Source organism: Anguilla rostrata, chromosome 7 (assembly GCF_018555375.3).
Source record: "Anguilla rostrata isolate EN2019 chromosome 7, ASM1855537v3, whole genome shotgun sequence".
Classification (NCBI taxonomy): Eukaryota; Metazoa; Chordata; class Actinopteri; order Anguilliformes; family Anguillidae; genus Anguilla; species Anguilla rostrata.
The window spans coordinates 46,339,803-46,358,112 of NC_057939.1; the positions used below are offsets into that span (position 1 = coordinate 46,339,803).

The 18,310-nt window shown below is 47.0% G+C and overlaps 2 protein-coding genes across 11 annotated transcripts in view; one reads left to right on the forward strand and one right to left on the reverse strand.

Annotated features, from left to right (window-relative positions):
* The window catches only part of LOC135259858 (SRSF protein kinase 2-like), a 45,163-nt gene extending 40,281 nt beyond the window's left edge, over positions 1–4,882 (reverse strand). For 3 of the 4 annotated variants that reach the window (XM_064344710.1, XM_064344711.1, XM_064344712.1), the window contains exons 1-2: positions 4,709–4,881; positions 4,385–4,451 (exon numbers count right to left, since the gene is read on the reverse strand). In XM_064344710.1, coding sequence (XP_064200780.1) covers positions 4,385–4,451; positions 4,709–4,724 — 83 coding nt within the window. In that variant the 5' untranslated portion in view covers positions 4,725–4,881. Of the gene's footprint in view, positions 1–4,384; positions 4,452–4,708 lie in introns of all 4 variants that reach the window. The other variant, XM_064344708.1, reaches the window with a different exon arrangement.
* Positions 4,883–5,535: 653 nt separating this feature from the next.
* On the forward strand, positions 5,536–18,119 carry pus7 (pseudouridine synthase 7). Of its 7 annotated transcripts, none has more exons than XM_064344716.1 (17): positions 5,537–5,684; positions 6,405–6,518; positions 6,713–7,051; positions 7,250–7,351; positions 7,589–7,691; positions 7,943–8,087; positions 11,982–12,093; positions 12,316–12,393; positions 12,486–12,614; positions 12,732–12,857; positions 13,001–13,062; positions 13,430–13,590; positions 13,995–14,121; positions 14,499–14,600; positions 16,357–16,486; positions 16,937–17,028; positions 17,335–18,119. In XM_064344716.1, the coding sequence occupies exons 3-17, from the start codon at positions 6,723–6,725 to the stop codon at positions 17,469–17,471; spliced, it is 1,935 nt and encodes a 644-aa protein (XP_064200786.1). In that variant the 5' UTR covers positions 5,537–5,684; positions 6,405–6,518; positions 6,713–6,722; the 3' UTR covers positions 17,472–18,119. The 7 variants fall into 7 exon arrangements, with proteins under 7 accessions (XP_064200792.1, XP_064200791.1, XP_064200786.1 ...); XM_064344720.1 differs by having other exon boundaries at positions 7,250–7,334; positions 7,578–7,691; XM_064344717.1 differs by having other exon boundaries at positions 5,593–5,693.
* Positions 18,120–18,310: the final 191 nt, after the last annotated feature.

Here is an 18,310-nt window from a genome sequence, read left to right on the forward strand (position 1 = left end):
GTAATTCCAACCAGAACGTGCATCCAAGTTACAAGCATTTAAAACGGCAAGCTCACAAAGCAGTGATTTCTGGCCCCATATTTTTTTTACTATCGTAACACTCGCTCCTCTAAAGGGAGAAACGCTGAGGATAAATCAAAGCGGTTAAGAGCCTTGCACTACAGTAATATCACCCACCGCTCAACCACACACACACACACACTCCGTCATTTTGCAAATAGGCCAAAGCAGAACCGAATAAGCTAGTGTAAGCAGTTCTGCAGCCATTATTACACAACTGAAAGTGCGTAAGGCCACGCACTCTGAACAGAGGACTGACGCATGTCCGTATCATACGGAGAAGCTCCGTGTCTTTTCCACTGCAGCTCTCGGGGTCAGAAGTGCAGGCCTGGCGGGTTTGAATTTTGCACCGGCGCCGGGTAACATTAGCCAACGTCGACCTCGTTCGGGGCCCACCAGAGGCGGTCAGGCTGTAACTGCATAGTTATAGGCCAACGCACTTGTCCATTCAACATTTTCATTAATGGTTGCTTAGTCACCGCACGACGCTGAACAACGAGAACAAACGGCGATCGTTTGAAAACAACAGCGTTATCGCATTACAGGGATGCGTATTAATAGGACTACACTCGCAGGTAGGCGGTTTTAAAACGCAGGTGCGCCAAGGCGAGGAGGTGTTCAAAGAACGCTAGACCGCACGTGTGCAGAACGATAAAAAAAAAGCACCGAGGAAAGACACGGTTTTGAAAAATAGGCTGTAAAAACTGAACGTTCAAGAAACCCCCACACAGGAAGTGTCTTGAATGCTTGAAGCAAGCCCAGTTTTACAAAACGTCTTTGAAACTATCTTCTGTAGCTGTCTTTGTTCTTTTTCGATACAATGCTCTCACATTGCCAACAGTGAATCATTAAACAGCGGCAAATAAAAACTAACTGACATACATCAAACTTTGCCCAACGAGTTTTAATAAAACCATAAATTTGGGGGATATCCCAGAGTTGGCAGCTCTGACTTGAGCACAGCAGAGAACACAAAAAACCACAAAACAGCTGTTGCATTTGTTCGCCACGGCAACAATGCAAAGTAAAGAGCATCTGCAGACCCCTGTGGTCACATGGGGAGATTCAAGAACCAATTAAAACAAGAAGCCAGGCTCCGAGTTCAATTTTGTTGCTGATAGTACAGCGTGAAATTAACTCCGTGGCCATGAAGCCATAATGAAGAAAGGGACCGAGGAAGCTTATAACCAGTCGGCTCTTACAACAAAGGAAGCATCAACAGGGGAGCAGGGTTGTTATGTTATGTCACCACTGAGCCCCTGTCATTATGTTAATTACGGAAACTGTGCATCTTAGTGAAGGTTGCGAGCATAATATGTGTGCGTGCACGCAGACACACACGCACGCACACACATGCGCGCACACACACGCACGCACACACATGTGCACACACGCACCCACGAAAAAAAAAATTCCCACACACCCACACAAGCACACACACACACAAGCCTATCTGTAGGGCTAGCACCACACCCTACAGAATGCAGGAAAACCAGTGAAGGCTACGTACCATTGCGAGGGGGCAGCCCTGCTACCTGCTATGGGTCACCAGTTGGGTTGTCAAGGCAACAGAGGGAAGGGGGCGGGGCTCTACTCTGGGCTGTGTATTCCTCGTGCAGGTGTAGGTCACCAAGTGAGCCTCTATTTTTTATTATTTTTACCAGGAGGCAACCCCACGAGGCAGCAGGAGTGGATGTCTTTAATCTTCCAGAAGTTTCCGACACTCTCGATCTGTGCGGAAGCCATTGTAAGCAGTCAGACTTCTGACTGCTGTATCTTTTCTGGAAGAGTGCCGGCCTTTACATGGGCAGGCCAGATCAACTCATTCCCAAATTTCTTTCCAACTCTCTAGCTATGAATTAATTGACTCACGTTGCAGCCTGTCGTTCGGTGACAAACTTGTCACCCAACAATAACAAAACAAGGATGGGATTAACTTTCAAAACATAAAAATTATTTATGAAAACAACTGCCTCAAATGAAGGTGTGGCACACGCCAGTCCTTACAATACAGTGGGCCACCTTCGCTGTTTTGTATAGCTCTGTGGAACATTTAAATGTTGCATTTAATTACTAGTATGCACAAAAAGAAATGGTTTCATGGTTATACCATTTATTTTATCATTAATGACATTCTTATATTGCATTATAAGGCTGGGCAATTGGTTAAATGAATTACAAAATGTTGCTTAAAATAAAAAAAGAATAAAGTCTGTTAATTAGTTATGGACAAACAGTTCTGAATCATGACCAATATAGCAGCTTATTGCCATTTTTATGCCCACCCACCCGCCTGTCAATATTTTATCTTTGCGAAAGGCACAACTGCCTCCACGTTTTTGTGCCTCGTTTAACGGCCATAAAAGTGTCCCATAGAGGAAGCAGACTGTAGATCATTACTCATCAAACCACAACTGCAGTTCACACGGTCACACACGCTCTGTACTGGAGGGCTAGTCGGCACTGCCAGTCGTTGAGCCTGGTTTACTCATAAGAAAGCCTGTTCACCGGCTGAGCCCTGTCTTCTGTCAGATATAATCGCTTGTGTGAGGAGGGGGAGGATCGTTTCCATCACTGTGATGAGAAGGAAGACCGGGCCTGTATCTCAGTGGCCCATAACATTTGATTTGATTAAAGGGGGGGAGGAGCAAGGACGGACAAGACAAATGGGGGTGCCGACTGCCACATTCAGCCACAAGAAAGCAACATCAGACCGAAGCGTGACTTACCTTTGAGGTATGACCACAATTTTTAAGGGCATCGATTTCAAAATAAAAGTTCCATAGCTGCAATGATTAGTGTTCTTCTGTTTCGTTTAATGTAGTGAACTGTCTGGTGTTAATTCAACCCAGCGGGAGCTTCATTAACTTTATTTAACACCAGTGTTAGTACTATTGTGATGTTAGTGAGTGAGGACAGGGTGCCACTGTCCCTAACATTACAGCACTTTATTATGAAAAGAACAATTTTTGAAAAATCTATTTTAGAATATAAGCCAAGCTAGATCAATGGCAACTGCCTGGGGATCCAAAGACACAGTATATGGCTTTTAGTGCAGGAATGTTGAGGTTCCTGTCCTGCCATTTATTTGAAGGGCCGGTAAACACAACCTTATGGAAACAACCGCAGATTCTGCAGCGAGGAAAAGAAACTTCACCCACCCCTATTGTCTCTAGAGAGCTGAACCACCCATCTGATTGAATAAATTCAAACACAGCAAAACAACCAACAAATATCATCACCAGCCAAAAAAATAATTATCCGACTTATCAGCACTTGATTCCTGGACAAGTTGCTCCTTGGAGATAAAAGCCAATTTCGAATGAAGGAGAGAAAAGCCGTGACTTATTCTAGGACTCTGGGAGCATTCCAGTACATTCCACAGCATACCCTAGGCACGAGTCGCAGCGTAAGCAGCCCCCATCCATTGATGATTGGGTGACGTCAGTCCAATAGTATCGCACCCTGGAGTTCCCCCGAGTTGGCACAGCGCGCGATACCCACTGTGTGCTACCTAGTAACGCCACAACGCAGAAATACCGGAACCTGCACCTTGCAGATAAGGTTCACGTACACACCCTCACAAACTGCACATGTTCAGCTGTTTTATCACACACGTTCACAGGTATAGGCTACTCCCCCATTACATCACCAACTGCCAGACGGCATGTAGCAACAATGTAGGCTACATAACAAACATCGGTCGTATAATGCAGTGGGGCCACAATGCCAAATGTAATAATGTTACCAATACCTGCAGTTATCATAATGATACATCCACTGCGCTAACATGAAGAGCGACACGTCCGCTAGACACGGGTTGAACATCCCCGTAAGAAGCCCTAGCGCAACAGCAAGACACGGTTGGGCTCCATCGCTGGAGACAGCCTTCCACGCAACTAGCGACCGATCTGCAGGGATTGCATGCTACACCCCCATGCACACAAAGCACGCCTCCATCGGCGCAAGGAGCCCGCTGAAGTGAAGCTCTGGGCATCGGAAGGTTGCCAATAGCAACTTCCGACTCTACAGAGTTTGGCCAGTAAAAGCTGTCCGGTAAAAGCAGGAGGTAAGCCGCAGAGACGGCGAGAGGGTCCCTGTACCAGGCAGTTCTGTTCGGGTTAGTTCCACGAACAACTGCCCCTGCAAACGCGTCTGCAGCTGTTTGTCGTGTCTGCAGCCAAAACTGGAGTCTTTACAAAGTGTCGCTCTTCCGCCTTCAAACTGTCAACAGTAGCCTAACAGCGTTTGGCTGTCAGTTTCGTGAACCCAGCGCGAGAAACACAGTTTGTACCGGTTCGGTCCCTTGTAGGCTGCTACTTACCTTCGCTGATGGGCTGCTTTGTCTTTCTTTACTTTCGGCCGTCTCTTCCTGGCCTGGATGGCCATAACTGCGTGTGCGATTATTTGCCAAGAGCGCGATTCAGGAGCCGAGTAGTAGAGAGAAAGAGAAAGAGAGGGGGGGGAGAGAAAAACATCGGTGAGCTCGCTAGCTTGTCAGCCCAGTTTGCCGGACTAAAGCATCGGCACTTCCCCCTAGTATCCTAAATACCCAGAAATCCCAGACAGGTAGCTACCCCACCCCGTACTAGTCCAGTAAATGAAAACGTGGGTCGCGCAAGGCAGCTATTATAGAAATCTTGTTCACCTTTCCGGGAGCTCATGTTATTATCCGCCTTCCCCTCTGCTGTAGCGGGGCCCAAGAGCAGCGGCAGCGACCAGCACGGTCTCTCTCTCACTCTCTCTCACACACACACACACACACTCGAGTCAGCGCTGTTGGAGGATGCGCGTTCCTTCGGTGAGCGCGCAGGCAAGGACGCAGATGTGCGTGATCGCGCACTGTCGGCAGGGTCAGGAGCATCGTGCAGTACAGTATCAGTTCGTGTCCAGTTTAACCTGGACAGTTTCGGAAGCGTGGCCCCTGGTTCAAGTGAAGTGAAATGCAGAATTTCGATGAAATATTTTGCGATGAATTTCGAAAATATGCCCCAATGAAGATAAAGAAGGAATGCACGCCCTCGAATTTAAAGGCAAGATGATTTATTTTTAGGAAATGTGTAGAAGCATGTGCGATGTTTTAATATCCTCTTACAAGATTTTAATTTAAACCCCAATCTAAACCCCCATTATTACCAGAGAATATATTTGTGAATATTGCCAAATATTACATCAATACGTTTAAATATGAATAAGAATTACAAACATATGTGTTCTTTCATGTACTGGTGTAAGTAGATTAAAGATAGTACACTCCGCAAGACTTGACACCCCCACAGGATGCCGACTCTTCTTTTTTATTTGGGCTACCTGTTTATGTCTGGTTGTTGATTCGCTAATACGGCAACATTATAGTTTCCCATCAGTGCCAAAAAAGTTAAGAGTGAGTTACATTTAAAAATTACTCCTTTACGTCCATTCATGTAAATTTCAGCAGAAATCACGCGCATGCAGACCATAAATACGGTAGTTCGAATATCAATGTGATTGGCAGGCCATTGAACGAATCCTGATGCTGTGGGTGGGGCATCCGCCTCCCTGACTGATTCCGGAGTGGAGCATGCACGTGCTTCCTGGAGAAAACTGGCGTTACGTGCGGTACTAAACCTGTGTAGCTGGAGCAGGTGAGAATTGTATGGGAAATAACTACACTCTGTCGTTGGCTAATAGTATGCATGTTAATTAAACCTATTTCTAGCTAGCTGTAGTGAGTACTATATTCTGCCATCTATTGTGGAAACGCGGATAGTTGGTCATGCATGTAGTGTCCATGGGTCCAGCTAGCTCGCCAGAAAGCATGCAGGGTGCAAGCTAGCAAGCACCCTAGCTAACATTAGCATAGCTTCCAGGTGGTTGTAGCCACTGTGGGATGATCGCTTCCCCACAGTAGCTGACTCATACCTGGTTTGTTATTGTATTAAATGGGACGAGTAAATTGTTTTTTCTATAACATAAATGTCAACATAACCAAAAGCCTTGGCCATGCCTTTCCTGTGTTTATGTGTACTGTTGCTGGAAATGTAGTAGTTATTGCGCTTACTGAGCTAAACGTGGCAACTGTTTACAGTAAGAATTGCTGGCTACTGTTTACGGGAAGGTTTTTTTAATAGTACATTGTAAGCTGGCTGGATATTGCTAAAATAAGTCAGATTGATGGAATCTTGAATATGACAACTTCGCGAAGTGACTTGAGGGAATTTATTGTGGTGGCTCAAACATGCGGGAAAGTTTCCCATCCTTCCCATTGCAAATGGCCAATCTGTTGCTTACATTTAAACAGCTGGACCAACTGTCCGTATTGGCGCTTTGCCGATCACAATTTATGGGCGTCTCTGTTTCCTTAGAATTTTGAGAAGTCTTGGAGCAGTGCCGAGGTCCTGCAATCTCAGCTGCCCAGTCACCGACGCGCAACGTCGGGGCAGCTTCCCAGCGCACGGTTGGACGTCCTACTGCAAACTGTAAGTACACATCTACAGTTAGTCAGCTCGGTTTCGAGCCAATAATTTTGTTTTGCAGTGGGAAACAAACAAGTCCCTGATTGTTAGTTCATTGTACCATTTCATCTGTTGTGAGGCTCATGCAGTCAGTCTGCCATTGCCTACATGTTCATAGGTTTTGGTTTGTTTTCTACTTTGATCTTGGCTCTTCCTAGCTTTGTGAAGATGGAGGAGTCTGAGGCCACTGTACCAACTCCTGGAAGGGAGAAGAGGGCGTGCTCAGAGGATGAGCCGGCCCACATTGCCAAAAGACCCCGAGTGCAGGGGATAGACTCAGAGAACGGGGGTATGGGTCCTAAGCCTGTGCAGGAGGTAGAGGATGAACCAGAGCAGGAAGGGAGTGAGGAGGAGGAGGAGGGGGCGGAGCCTGGGGAGACTGAGGAAGAGGGAGAGACCTTCGCAGACATGATGAAGCACGGACTGACTGAGCTGGACGTGGGGATCCTGGAGTTTGTCAGCAAACATGAGGGCTTTTCTGGGATTCTGAAGGAGAGGTGAGAAAGGGGCCTCCAAACCTGTGTGTGTGTGTGTGTGTGTGTGTGTGTGTGTGCATGTATGTCTGTGTTTGTGTGTATGTGAGATTATGTGTGTGCAAGTGTGTGTGTGTGTGTGTGTGTGTGTGTGTGTGTATGTGTGCGAGTGTATATGTATGTGTTGTATTGGCAGTAAAACATATCCTTTGCTTTGACCAGGTATTCTGACTTTGTGGTGAACGAGATCAACAGGGAGGGGAAGATTGTGCACCTGGATGACCTCACAGTTCCTGTGGAACCAGAGGTGATGGGGAGGGGGCTGTGGGGCGTGCATTCTTCTGTAAATGGACAGGCATAGTCGAGTCCTGCTGTATGCCATGTAATTGCGTTGCATTATTTATTTGCCATGTGGAAGGGTCTATCCGCGGGATATTAAATGAGTTAGAATTTTAAACGCATTTTGATTTGTTCTCAGTCATGGTATACCTTTTAAAATAATTTTCAGCTTTTCTGACGCCAAGGGATTTGTAATGGCATTTACCCACAGGAGACCCCTAGAGCCCAGCCAGAGGAGGAAGTGCAGGTGCTGACAGCAGAGCAGAAGCAGCAGCTGGAGGAACTTCAGCTGCTGAAGAATAAAGAAGGGAACGTGGCGATAGAGGTGGGTCAGGGCAAACCCCGTGGAGAGAGGTGAGGATGTGTGTTTGTACCCTGGTACAGATGAGCGTGCATGCTTATGTGTGTGTGTGTGTGTACCCTGATAGGGGTGAGAGAGTGCGTGCGTGCACACACCTTCATACAGGTGAGACAGTGCGCCCCTCTTAGTGTGTTCGGGTAAATGGAGCAGTCTTTCTGTCGCTGGGCAGAATATGGAGTTCAGGTAAATACAGTGGCTTTGCTGTTGCTGGGCAGGTATTGGATGACACCAAGGAGAAGCGCACTCTTCTGCATAAGGCTGTGAAGACCTCATACCCTGGCCTGGAGACCAAGACGGAGGAGAGAGACGGCCGAAAGTTCATCATAGCGTACCACGCTGCAGGGAAGAAGGCTCTCGCAGGTAAAGAGGGAGAGAGGGAGGGAGGGAGGGAGGGAGAGAGAGAGAGATGAGTGCAAATCTCCTGCTGACAAATTTCTGTCATTTAGCTTATTGGTGATTTTTTTGTGGCATCATTTCCCTTACGAAGTGCCATTTCCTGTGGTTTGTGATGCTGTAGTGCTGCTTTGAATCTTTTGAATCCAGCTGCAAGAGCCTCTGCCTATGATAACCGCCGACAATTTCAATGGCTTCTCGGATACACATGCAAAATGGCCATAAGCGCATTCCATACATCTTGCAGTCCATAGAGAATTCAGTACTACAAATGTATCCGTTTATGTAGCGCTCTTTGTGATAAAGCAGTATTTTATTCCACTATTCTGCAATATTACTCTATTCTCAGACTCTGTTTCCTGTTGTAAATCTGTGGGATTTAAGGCTCTTGTTGTCCTGGCCTTTTGAGAGCCAACTGATACCTTCTGCTCTGTATTATCGTTCCAAATGAAGGCTATGAATTGGGCATCTGTGATCCTGACCTTCATAATCCTCATTCAGTGTACAGTACAGATTTGCTTCTAGCATGTTAGGTAAACTAGATCAGCCAAGTGTCTACAGCAAAAAGGTTAATTACCGCTCGAGTGCCAGGTCAAGTCTTTGATGGAATTAAAATGTCTGTTGCATGCACTCTTCTCTCCATTAATAAACTTAACCTCCTCTCTCACAATGCATGGAACCAGCTATTCGCTGAGATCGGGGGTTAATTGGGGATTAATTTGGGGGGGGGGGGGGGGTTTCTACACTGCATGTGCGGAGCATGTTCAGGATTGACACATCTGCATGCCCATGGGGGGAAAGATCCAGAATTGGACTCATTGGTTTAGTTTTTATGTTGTTTTTACTTTCTTTTAATCTAACGCCCATTGGTGTTTGATCTCATCGTGTCTGGATCTTAACCTTTCTGTAAAGCACCTGAATTTTTTGAGTGAACTCTTGCTTGTCTAAAACTCTTGCTTGGCTAAAAGTTTGGACAATTGTTTGTGTGTACAGTAGCCACAAGTATTCTTCTTCTGGGAATCTGAAGTGACAGATCCTAGTTCACTGGCTGCAGGGAGTTGCTATTTGACATGAATGCCACTAGGTGTACGTCACAACAGAGTTGGAATTTGAGTCCTTTTCTGATCAGTCAATTCAGGAATTTAATTGAAATTTAAAATGCCCATTGTATTCAAAGAGCATTTTTCAATTCATTTTAGTTCAGTGTCTTGGTAGATTGCAGTCAGCTGAATTTTATGCTAACCTACACGTATAGAAATGGTACAATCACAAGAAACACGTACGAATAGACATTCATGTTGAGTTTGTTCAGATTTTCCCTGGTTGATCATTTATGAAATATTGTACTTGTTACATGGAGTTTTGTGAATAGATGTCTATCCTCTGGGGGTTGGACTTAGTTAATCAACCCAATTTTGTTAGGTTCATTTGGGTTGAGATGAACCTTTCAGTTTTGTATCTGATCTTCCTGTGGTTTTCTTCTCTGCTCAAGTTGAATATTTTTAGTCCATAAATGCTAAAGCTAATGGTGGAAATATTTTTAGATGTTGCATCACAGTAAGAATCCAATTAATTACTGGGAATGATCCTTTAATACTTTAATACTTTTACTTTAGACACTACAGAAATTCCTGCAGATTACTCATAGTTTTAAAAGACAACTGTGTCAATATAAATAACAGATAAATCTTTACCCCATATGATTGCGTATTTTTGTTTGTAGCATGGTTTGCTGAAGATTCTCATGGATCTGCAGGAGTTTTCAAATTTTCTGCATCTTAAGAAAGAGTTTTCAAACACACGTTATAGAGATTATCAAGGCCTATTTTGTCTCTTTGTCAAACATTGTTACTATGAGACCAGTGGTCTGGTCTGTGCTCTGTTCTGTAGCCAAACAAAAAAGTAAATATCCAGACTAGCAGCTGTGCAGACATAGCCGAACAGAAAACTGAATTTATGACCAATGTCCCTGCTGAGAGGAGACAACAAAATTTACGCACTGTCAATGCAAAGTGGAGAACGGCACTAATAACCACAGTCAGACGTGTGTTTTGATGCATTGGAGAACCTACTAGGAGATGTGTGTGCCATTTATGTCCCTTTAACAGTGCTGATATCAGAAATACCTCAACCCTTTAGACACCAGTAATACTTCTGCGGATTCTTCATTTTAGCATCAGTTTGCACTGGCAGTCAACTCTTTTCACCACCAGAATTATTCTTTCGCACAATTCTGCTGTTGGTAAATAAGCTTTCTTTTGGGAAAATAGTCAGGATTCCGGGGGAGCATTTTCCAACATTACTGGTGTCTGAGTTGGGATTTAAAATTTTTAAACCCACATTTGACCCAGATCAGCTTGAGGTTTGAGTGACAGGCAAGGAAAGTGCAACCCTGACACACAGCAGTAATGTATGGTGTTGAGAATGAGGGGTGCAGTTACCAGGACATCACATGACTACGTGAGGGAGATCAGAGGCCAAACGCTCTCTCATGCGCACCTTACCTGACCTGCTGCACAGAAAAGTTTCAGCACAGCATCTACCCGCCTCTTCCTCCTTTTCTCCTCGCCCCTTGCATGCAGACCACCAGTTCTCCTGCAGCTCTCTCTGGGTCTCTGACCGTTCTCAGTAATGTAACTCTCTTGTCCTTCTTCTGCTCTTCTCTGATTGGACAGTGGTCAGAACTGCGGCAGGTAAGAACATCTCGCCCAATCAGCTTCAAGGGGATGGGGTGAAGTAGGGTGAGGGTGGGGAAAAAGTTGAAGGTTCCTTGGAGTTTTTGGGTTTGGCTGTCAGCTTTTGTGTCCTTAAGAAGAGTTGAGCCTCAGATTTTTTTGTTATTTTTATTTCTCTCTGTACTCTCATCATTCTAAATCACACCAGGTCAAGTTGAAATTTGGGTTCTGATAGATGATTTGAATGTGTGCTTGTTTCAAAGGCAGCTCAGTCACTTGCTGGATAAAGGATGATAATTGTTAGTATCCATGATAATGAAATTATCCCCACTGACTTGCCACCCTTTTAACTGCACTTTGCGGTCTTGTCGAATCGCCACACGCTTGCTAATCGCGTTGTAGGCCTCATTAAGTGAATTTTCTTTGCCTATAAAGGTCCACCGTAATGAGCCAGATACTTAAGCTGTTTCGGAGTCACCGTTATTGCACGTGGTAACCGCAGCTGGCGTGTCGTTATGTGACTATTATAAAAACTAGATTTGAGTATTCAGTACCTTCACGGTTGATTGCGGTTTTTGTGTCTCTTGTGTGTTTGTGGAACCCAAGGCATTCTTTCCCATTGGCTGCCTTGGCCCTAGTCAGCCAATCCGAACTCAGAGCTCAGTTAGTGAATGTCATGTCCCCATGAAGGCAAACTGAGGCCACTACACAGTAGGGCAGAAGTGTCTGCAACTTCAGCCCTTTCATTTTCCCGATGGATTCAATGTGTCAATAAAGGCTTCCTTGTGAACGTGCCATGGAATTTTCAGACGTGCTAAGCGTAGCCTTCCAGATTTGCTTAGTTTTGTTCCCCACAGATGCCTCATGCATACAAAAACCTTTCTCTGGGTTTAATGGACTTGTTTTCCGAACAGGATCTTGTTTCCGAGTTTCACACAGAGTGCTCATTGTGAGGAGTAGGGCAGGGTTTGGAATGTAACCTCTTTGATCCCAAGAGTCCGAGTCAACGGCCTGAAACTGGTCTTTTAGACCCGTAACCGTGGTGATGGAGGGATGGGCTCTCGGTCAGGGTGTGTCTTTGGAAAGTGCGTAAATCACTGCGCCCCCTCGGTGCGTAGATCCTCACCTCCCTTCTTCCCTCTGTGTCCCCCCCCCCCACGCCGCCCCTCCCTGAACCCTCCGGAAGCTCCCAGAAAACACTCGTGGCCGAAAAGTAGAGGCAGCTTCTGCCACTGTGTGCTGTACAAAGAGAATAAGGACACAATGGACGCCATCAACGTGCTCTCCAAGTTCCTCAGGTCAGTGTGACTGCAACACACACATACTGACACATGCCCGCCCGCACACACACAAACTCGCCCACATATGCATGTTCACTCACCTGTGGAACATGAAGACTGTATGAATGCTGTTGGTCACCTACAGCTTCTTAATTTAATGGAATTGGTTGCTCACAGCTCACCGTTTGAATGTTATTGGTTGCTCACAGCTCACTGTTGAATGTTATTGGTTGGCCACAGAGTGAGACCCAACCTCTTCTCCTACATGGGGACTAAAGACAAGAGGGCCATCACAGTGCAGGAGATAGCTGTGCTCAAGTAAGTGCCACGACCTTGTGACCTCTCAACCTCATGATCTCCAGTCGCTTGTGTGTTGAGGTGTCACGTGACGCAAGTTTGGTTGCGTTCAGGATCAGCGCAGAGAGGCTGGCTCATCTCAACAAGTGCCTGATGAACTTCAGGCTGGGAAACTTCAGCTACAAGAAGCACCCTCTGAAACTGGGGGAACTGCAGGGTAACCATTTCACTGTGGTCATCAGGTGAGTGTGTGCGTGTAGGTAAGCGTGTGTGTGTGTGTGTGTGTGTGTGTGTGTGTGCGTGTAAGAGAGTAGGTATGCCCTACTCAGTACTCAGTATGCCCGTGTTTGTGCTCACAGGAATATCTCAGGTACGGAGGAGCAGGTGACTCAGGCCATGACGTCTCTCAGGGACATCGGCTTCATCAACTACTACGGCATGCAGCGCTTCGGCACCACCGCCGTGCCCACCTACCAGGTCGGCAGGTGAGCTGCCACTGCGGTTTCCACGGCTGCGGGGACTATCTGTGCGAGGAGAGGTTTCCATGGTTACGGAGTGGTGCGTTGAGAGAGGTGACTGATGGGATCGGGTGTGCCTGTCTCTGTCTGTCTGTCTGTCTCTGCATCAGGGCCATCCTGCGGAATAACTGGGCGGAAGTGATGGATCTGATCCTGAAACCTCGACCCGGAGGTACGCCAGACACCACACACAGTGACCTGCACCACTGAAAAACAAACAGAGCAAAACAAAACGCACTACTGTTATAAATGTCATTGTGCATCTCAGAATCTACTCCAAATCATCATCATGTCTGTCTGTCAGTCTTTGTGTCAGTCGGACATTTTGTCCATTAGTTATTCTGTCAATCAGTCATTGCGTCTGTCATTCAGTCATTGTATCTCCTGTCTGTCTGGGGTGTGATGCTGTCCTGAGCACCTGTCCCAGTACAGACTGTCTCCCCTGTCCCCATGCGGACTCTCTCACCTGTCCCAGTACAGATTGTTTCCCCTGTCCCCATGCGGACTCTCTCACCTGTCCCTGGCTCTCTGCCCCCCAGCGGAGAAGGGCTACCTGGTGCGCTGCCGGGAGGAGTGGGCGGCGTCTCAGGACCCCGAGGCGGCGCTGAAGAAGCTTCCGGTAAAGCGCTGTGTGGAGGGACAGCTGCTGCGCGGCCTGTCCATGTACGGCAAGAACAACATCATCACCGCCTTCGGACTGGTGAGCGTGTGTGAGAGAGTGTGTGTGTGTGTGTGTGTGTGTGTGTGTGTGTGTGTGTGTGTGTGTGTGTGTGTGTGTGTGTGTGTGTGTGTGTGTGTGTGTGTGTGTGTGTGTGTGTGTGTGTGTGTGTGTGTGTGAGTGTACGAGTGTGTGTGTGTGCGTGAGCATGTGTGAGTGTATGAGTGTACGAGTGTGCGTGTGCATGTGTGTGTGTGCTTGTGAGTGTGAGTGTGTGTGTGTGAGCGTGTGTGTGAGCGTGTGAGAGAGTTTGTGTGTGTGTGTGTGTGAGCGTGTGTGTGAGAGAGAGAGAGAGAGAGTGAGAGCATGTGTGTGTGTGTACATATGTGCATGTGTGCATTATTCAGTGTTTGTTAGACACTCTCTCTCTGTCCCGCCCACCCCAGATCCCCAGGAACAATCGGCTGATGTACATCCACAGCTACCAGAGCCTGGTGTGGAACACCATGGTGAGCCGCCGGCTCCAGGCCTTCGGGCTAAAGTCTGTGAAGGGAGACCTGGTGCTCCGGGCAGGTGAGACCCTGGGGGAGGCAGGGGGCCAGGGGGCCAGGGATGGAAAATGACAGACAACAATGCCCTGAAGTGTGTGTCCTGTACTAAACACCTCCCAAAATTGTAAACTTATATTATGGTCCAAGTACCGCATGTGTAACTTGCTTTGCAGGAGCATGGACCCTAAAAAAGTGTCATGCAAAACCATGTGGTGATATTAAAAATGCTGCCCATTACCTGAGTGTGGACTGGCTCCTGTCCACAGTGTCACTTGACTGAGAGCTTGCTGTGGATTTGGCTGGGGGAGATTTAGCATGCAGATGTAGAGGGGGTGTGGGGGATTGGTGTTGCCATGGTTACAACTCTGCATCGTGTGACCCCCCCCCCCTTGCCTACAGGCTCGGCGCACGTGCTCACTGAGGAAGAGGCTGAAAGCCATTCCATTCACGATGTGGTGATGCCCCTGCCAGGGTTCGATGTTATTTACCCCACACACCACGGTGAGTTTGCCCCCTTTGTAACACTCCACACTGTGCTCTCTCATGTAGTGGGTGAGGGCCATAGGGTAATGCTGTCCTTCTCTTGCAGTGGGAGAGGGCTATAGGGTAATGCTGTCCTTCTCTTGCAGTGGGAGAGGGCCATAGGGTAATGCTGTACTTCTCTTGCAGTGGGAGAGGGCTGTAGGGTAATGCTGTCCTTCTCTTGCAGTGGGAGAGGGCTATAGGGTAATGCTGTCCTTCTCTTGCAGTGGGAGAGGGCTATAGGGTAATGCTGTACTTCTCTTGCAGTGGGAGAGGGCCATAGGGTAATGCTGTCCTTCTCTTGCAGTGGGAGAGGGCTATAGGGTAATGCTGTACTTCTCTTGCAGTGGGAGAGGGATATAGGGTAATGCTGTCCTTCTCTTGCAGTGGGTGAGCGCTATAGGGTGATTGTGTCTCTCATGTAGTGGGTTAGGGCCATAGGGTAATGCTATCCTTCTCTTGCAGTGGGAGAGGTCTATAGGGTGATTGTGTCTCTCGTGTAGTGGGTGAGCGCTATAGGGCAATGCTGTCTTTCTCTTGCAGTGGGAGAGGTCTATAGGGTAATGCTGTCCTTCTCTTGCAGTGGGAGAGGGCTGTAGGGTAATGCTGTCCTTCTCTTGCAGTGGGAGAGGGCTGTAGGGTAATGCTGTCTTTCTCTTGCAGTGGGAGAGGGCTATAGGGCAATGCTGTCTTTCTCTTGCAGTGGGTGAGGGCTGTAGGGCAATGCTGTCTTTCTCTTCCAGTGGGAGAGGGCTGTAGGGTAATGCTGTCCTTCTCTTGCAGTGGGAGAGGGCTATAGGGTAATGCTGTACTTCTCTTGCAGTGGGAGAGGGCTATAGGGTAATGCTGTCCTTCTCTTGCAGTGGGAGAGGGCTATAGGGTAATGCTGTCCTTCTCTTGCAGTGGGAGAGGGCCATAGGGTAATGCTGTCCTTCTCTTGCAGTGGGTGAGCGCTATAGGGTGATAGTGTCTCTCATGTAGAGGGTCAGGGCCATAGGGTAATGCTGTCCTTCTCTTGCAGTGGGAGAGGTCTATAGGGTGATTGTGTCTCTCGTGTAGTGGGTGAGCGCTATAGGGTAATGCTGTCCTTCTCTTGCAGTGGGAGAGGGCTATCGGGTGATTGTGTCTCGTGTAGTGGGTGGGCGCTATAGGGTAATGCTGTCCTTCTCTTGCAGTGGGAGAGGGCCATAGGGTAATGCTGTCCTTCTCTTGCAGTGGGAGAGGGCTGTAGGGTAATGCTGTCCTTCTCTTGCAGTGGGAGAGGGCTGTAGGGTAATGCTGTCCTTCTCTTGCAGTGGGAGAGGGCTGTAGGGTAATGCTGTCCTTCTCTTGCAGTGGGAGAGGGCCATAGGGTAATGCTGTCCTTCTCTTGCAGTGGGAGAGGGCTGTAGGGTAATGCTGTCCTTCTCTTGCAGTGGGAGAGGGCTATAGGGTAACGCTGTCCTTCTCTTGCAGTGGGAGAGGGCTGTAGGGTAATGCTGTCCTTCTCTTGCAGTGGGAGAGGGCTATAGGGTAACGCTGTCCTTCTCTTGCAGTGGGAGAGGGCTGTAGGGTAATGCTGTCCTTCTCTCGCAGTGGGTGAGGGCTATAGGGTAATGCTGTTCTTCTCTTGCAGTGGGAGAGGGCTGTAGGGTAATGCTGTCCTTCTCTTGCAGTGGGAGAGGGCTATAGGGTAATGCTGTCCTTCTCTTGCAGTGGGTGAGGGCTATAGGGCAATGCTGTCTTTCTCTTGCAGTGGGTGAGGGCTATAGGGAGATGCTGAAGGCTGATAACCTGGACATCGATAACATGAGGCACAAAGTGCGGGATTACTCTCTGGCCGGAGCCTACCGACGCATCATCATACGACCCAAAGACGTCAGCTGGTCAGTACTGCATGTGCGTGTAGACCAGGCCTGGGTCAAATACGTATTTGTTTTGGATTCAAATACTTTTCTATGCTTTACTGATCTTGTGTGGTGTATTGGAACCAATGAAATACTCTCAAAAAGTGCAAACACTGCCTTCTCGTCATATTGGCAGGCTCACTTACACCAGGCAAGATCAATAGACCACAGAAAAGTATTTGAATCCAAAACAAATACGTATTTGACCCAGGTCTGGTGTAGACACATTCCACGCTCTGCTGGTCAGTACTGTTATATTGTACTGTGTCACAGTCAACCTCAAATTTAATTTCAATTGGCAGTTTTTTTTTTATTTGTGGAGTTTGCAGCCTTGAGTTGTATGTTCTTACCAAAATAAATTTCTACTAATTGACCTCTCTGCCATTCTCTCCCCCTTTCTCCCTCTCTCCCCCTCTCTCCTCCTCTCAGGGAGGTGATTAACTATGATGATACCCGGATCTCTCTGGTCCACACTGATCTAGAGAAGCTTGACAATAAACCTCCTCCTGTCTTCAATAAAGGTCAGTTCTGCAGCCCAGAATATTCTGGAGATCTTTACATTCTGCAGCCCTGCTTGTTTCATGTGTCTACATTCAGTATAGAATGGACATTAACAGGGGTAAGGGTATCTTTATATGAAATGGTTTCTGTCTATATGAAAGGTATATTTCTAAAATACCAATGCAATATTAATGTATATAATGTAGGTACTCAGGTTTTCCTCTTTCAACAAAGTGACAAAAAGCCATATCAAAACGTTTTTTTAAATGTTATGTCTCCACCTCTCATTCCTCTGTGCTGATCTGTCATTCCTGTCGTTCTCTCAGAGGGGAAGTACCGGGCTCTGAGGATGGAGTTCTCCCTGCCCTCCTCCACCTACGCCACCATGGCCATCCGCGAAGTGCTGAAGATGGATACCAGCATCAAGAACCAGACGCAGCTCAACACCACATGGCTGAACTGATACGCACGAACACGCTCACACACACTCATACACGCACGCTCCCACACACTCACACACGCACGCTCCCTCACTCAACACCACGCACGCACGCACGCACACATACGCGTGCTGTCTGATGCACTGCCTGACTGCTGAGCAGACTCAGTATGCTGTGTCAGCGGTAATATTGTTTAAGTGCACAAGGGAAGGCGTTTCCCAACGCAGGCTCTGGATTCCTGTCCTCTACGGAGGACAACCCAAGGGCTTCAGTCACACCTGCACTAACCTGTAGCACAGTGTCACAGCAACTTATGTACCATTCAAGTTTGTTTTTTTTTTTTTTTTTTATATAAAATGATTTTTTTATTGTATATGTTTAAGTTTTACTAATGTAAATCATTTGATAAGTCTGTTCAGATATTTTTGATTTTCTTACAGCATTTGTGTGGACTCAGGAGTTCTGTATAAATGATTCCTGGTAACGGTGAGGGCTTTTTTAAGGTCTGCGATGCAGTGGGTTCCTTATGGCCTCACTTCTAGGAGAAATTTAGCGAGTTGCAGAAATGAACAGAACTTCTGATGCTGGTTTTTAAACGAACATGCTATTTAATGTTGCTTTGTTGCTGTATGACTTTACCGGGAGAATTAAAAATGCCATGTTGGAAGATGTCCCTGAGTTATATTTATTGTGTATGCGTGTTTGTGTGTGTGTGTGTTTTTTTGTGTTTGTGCTTGTGCGTGTGTGGATATGTGTGCGTACACACGTTCTTATTTTTGTGGATATCACATGAACATGCATAATTTTTGTACAGTACTTCTGCATACTTTAGGTCTAGTCCTAGTGAAGTGAGATCTTGGAT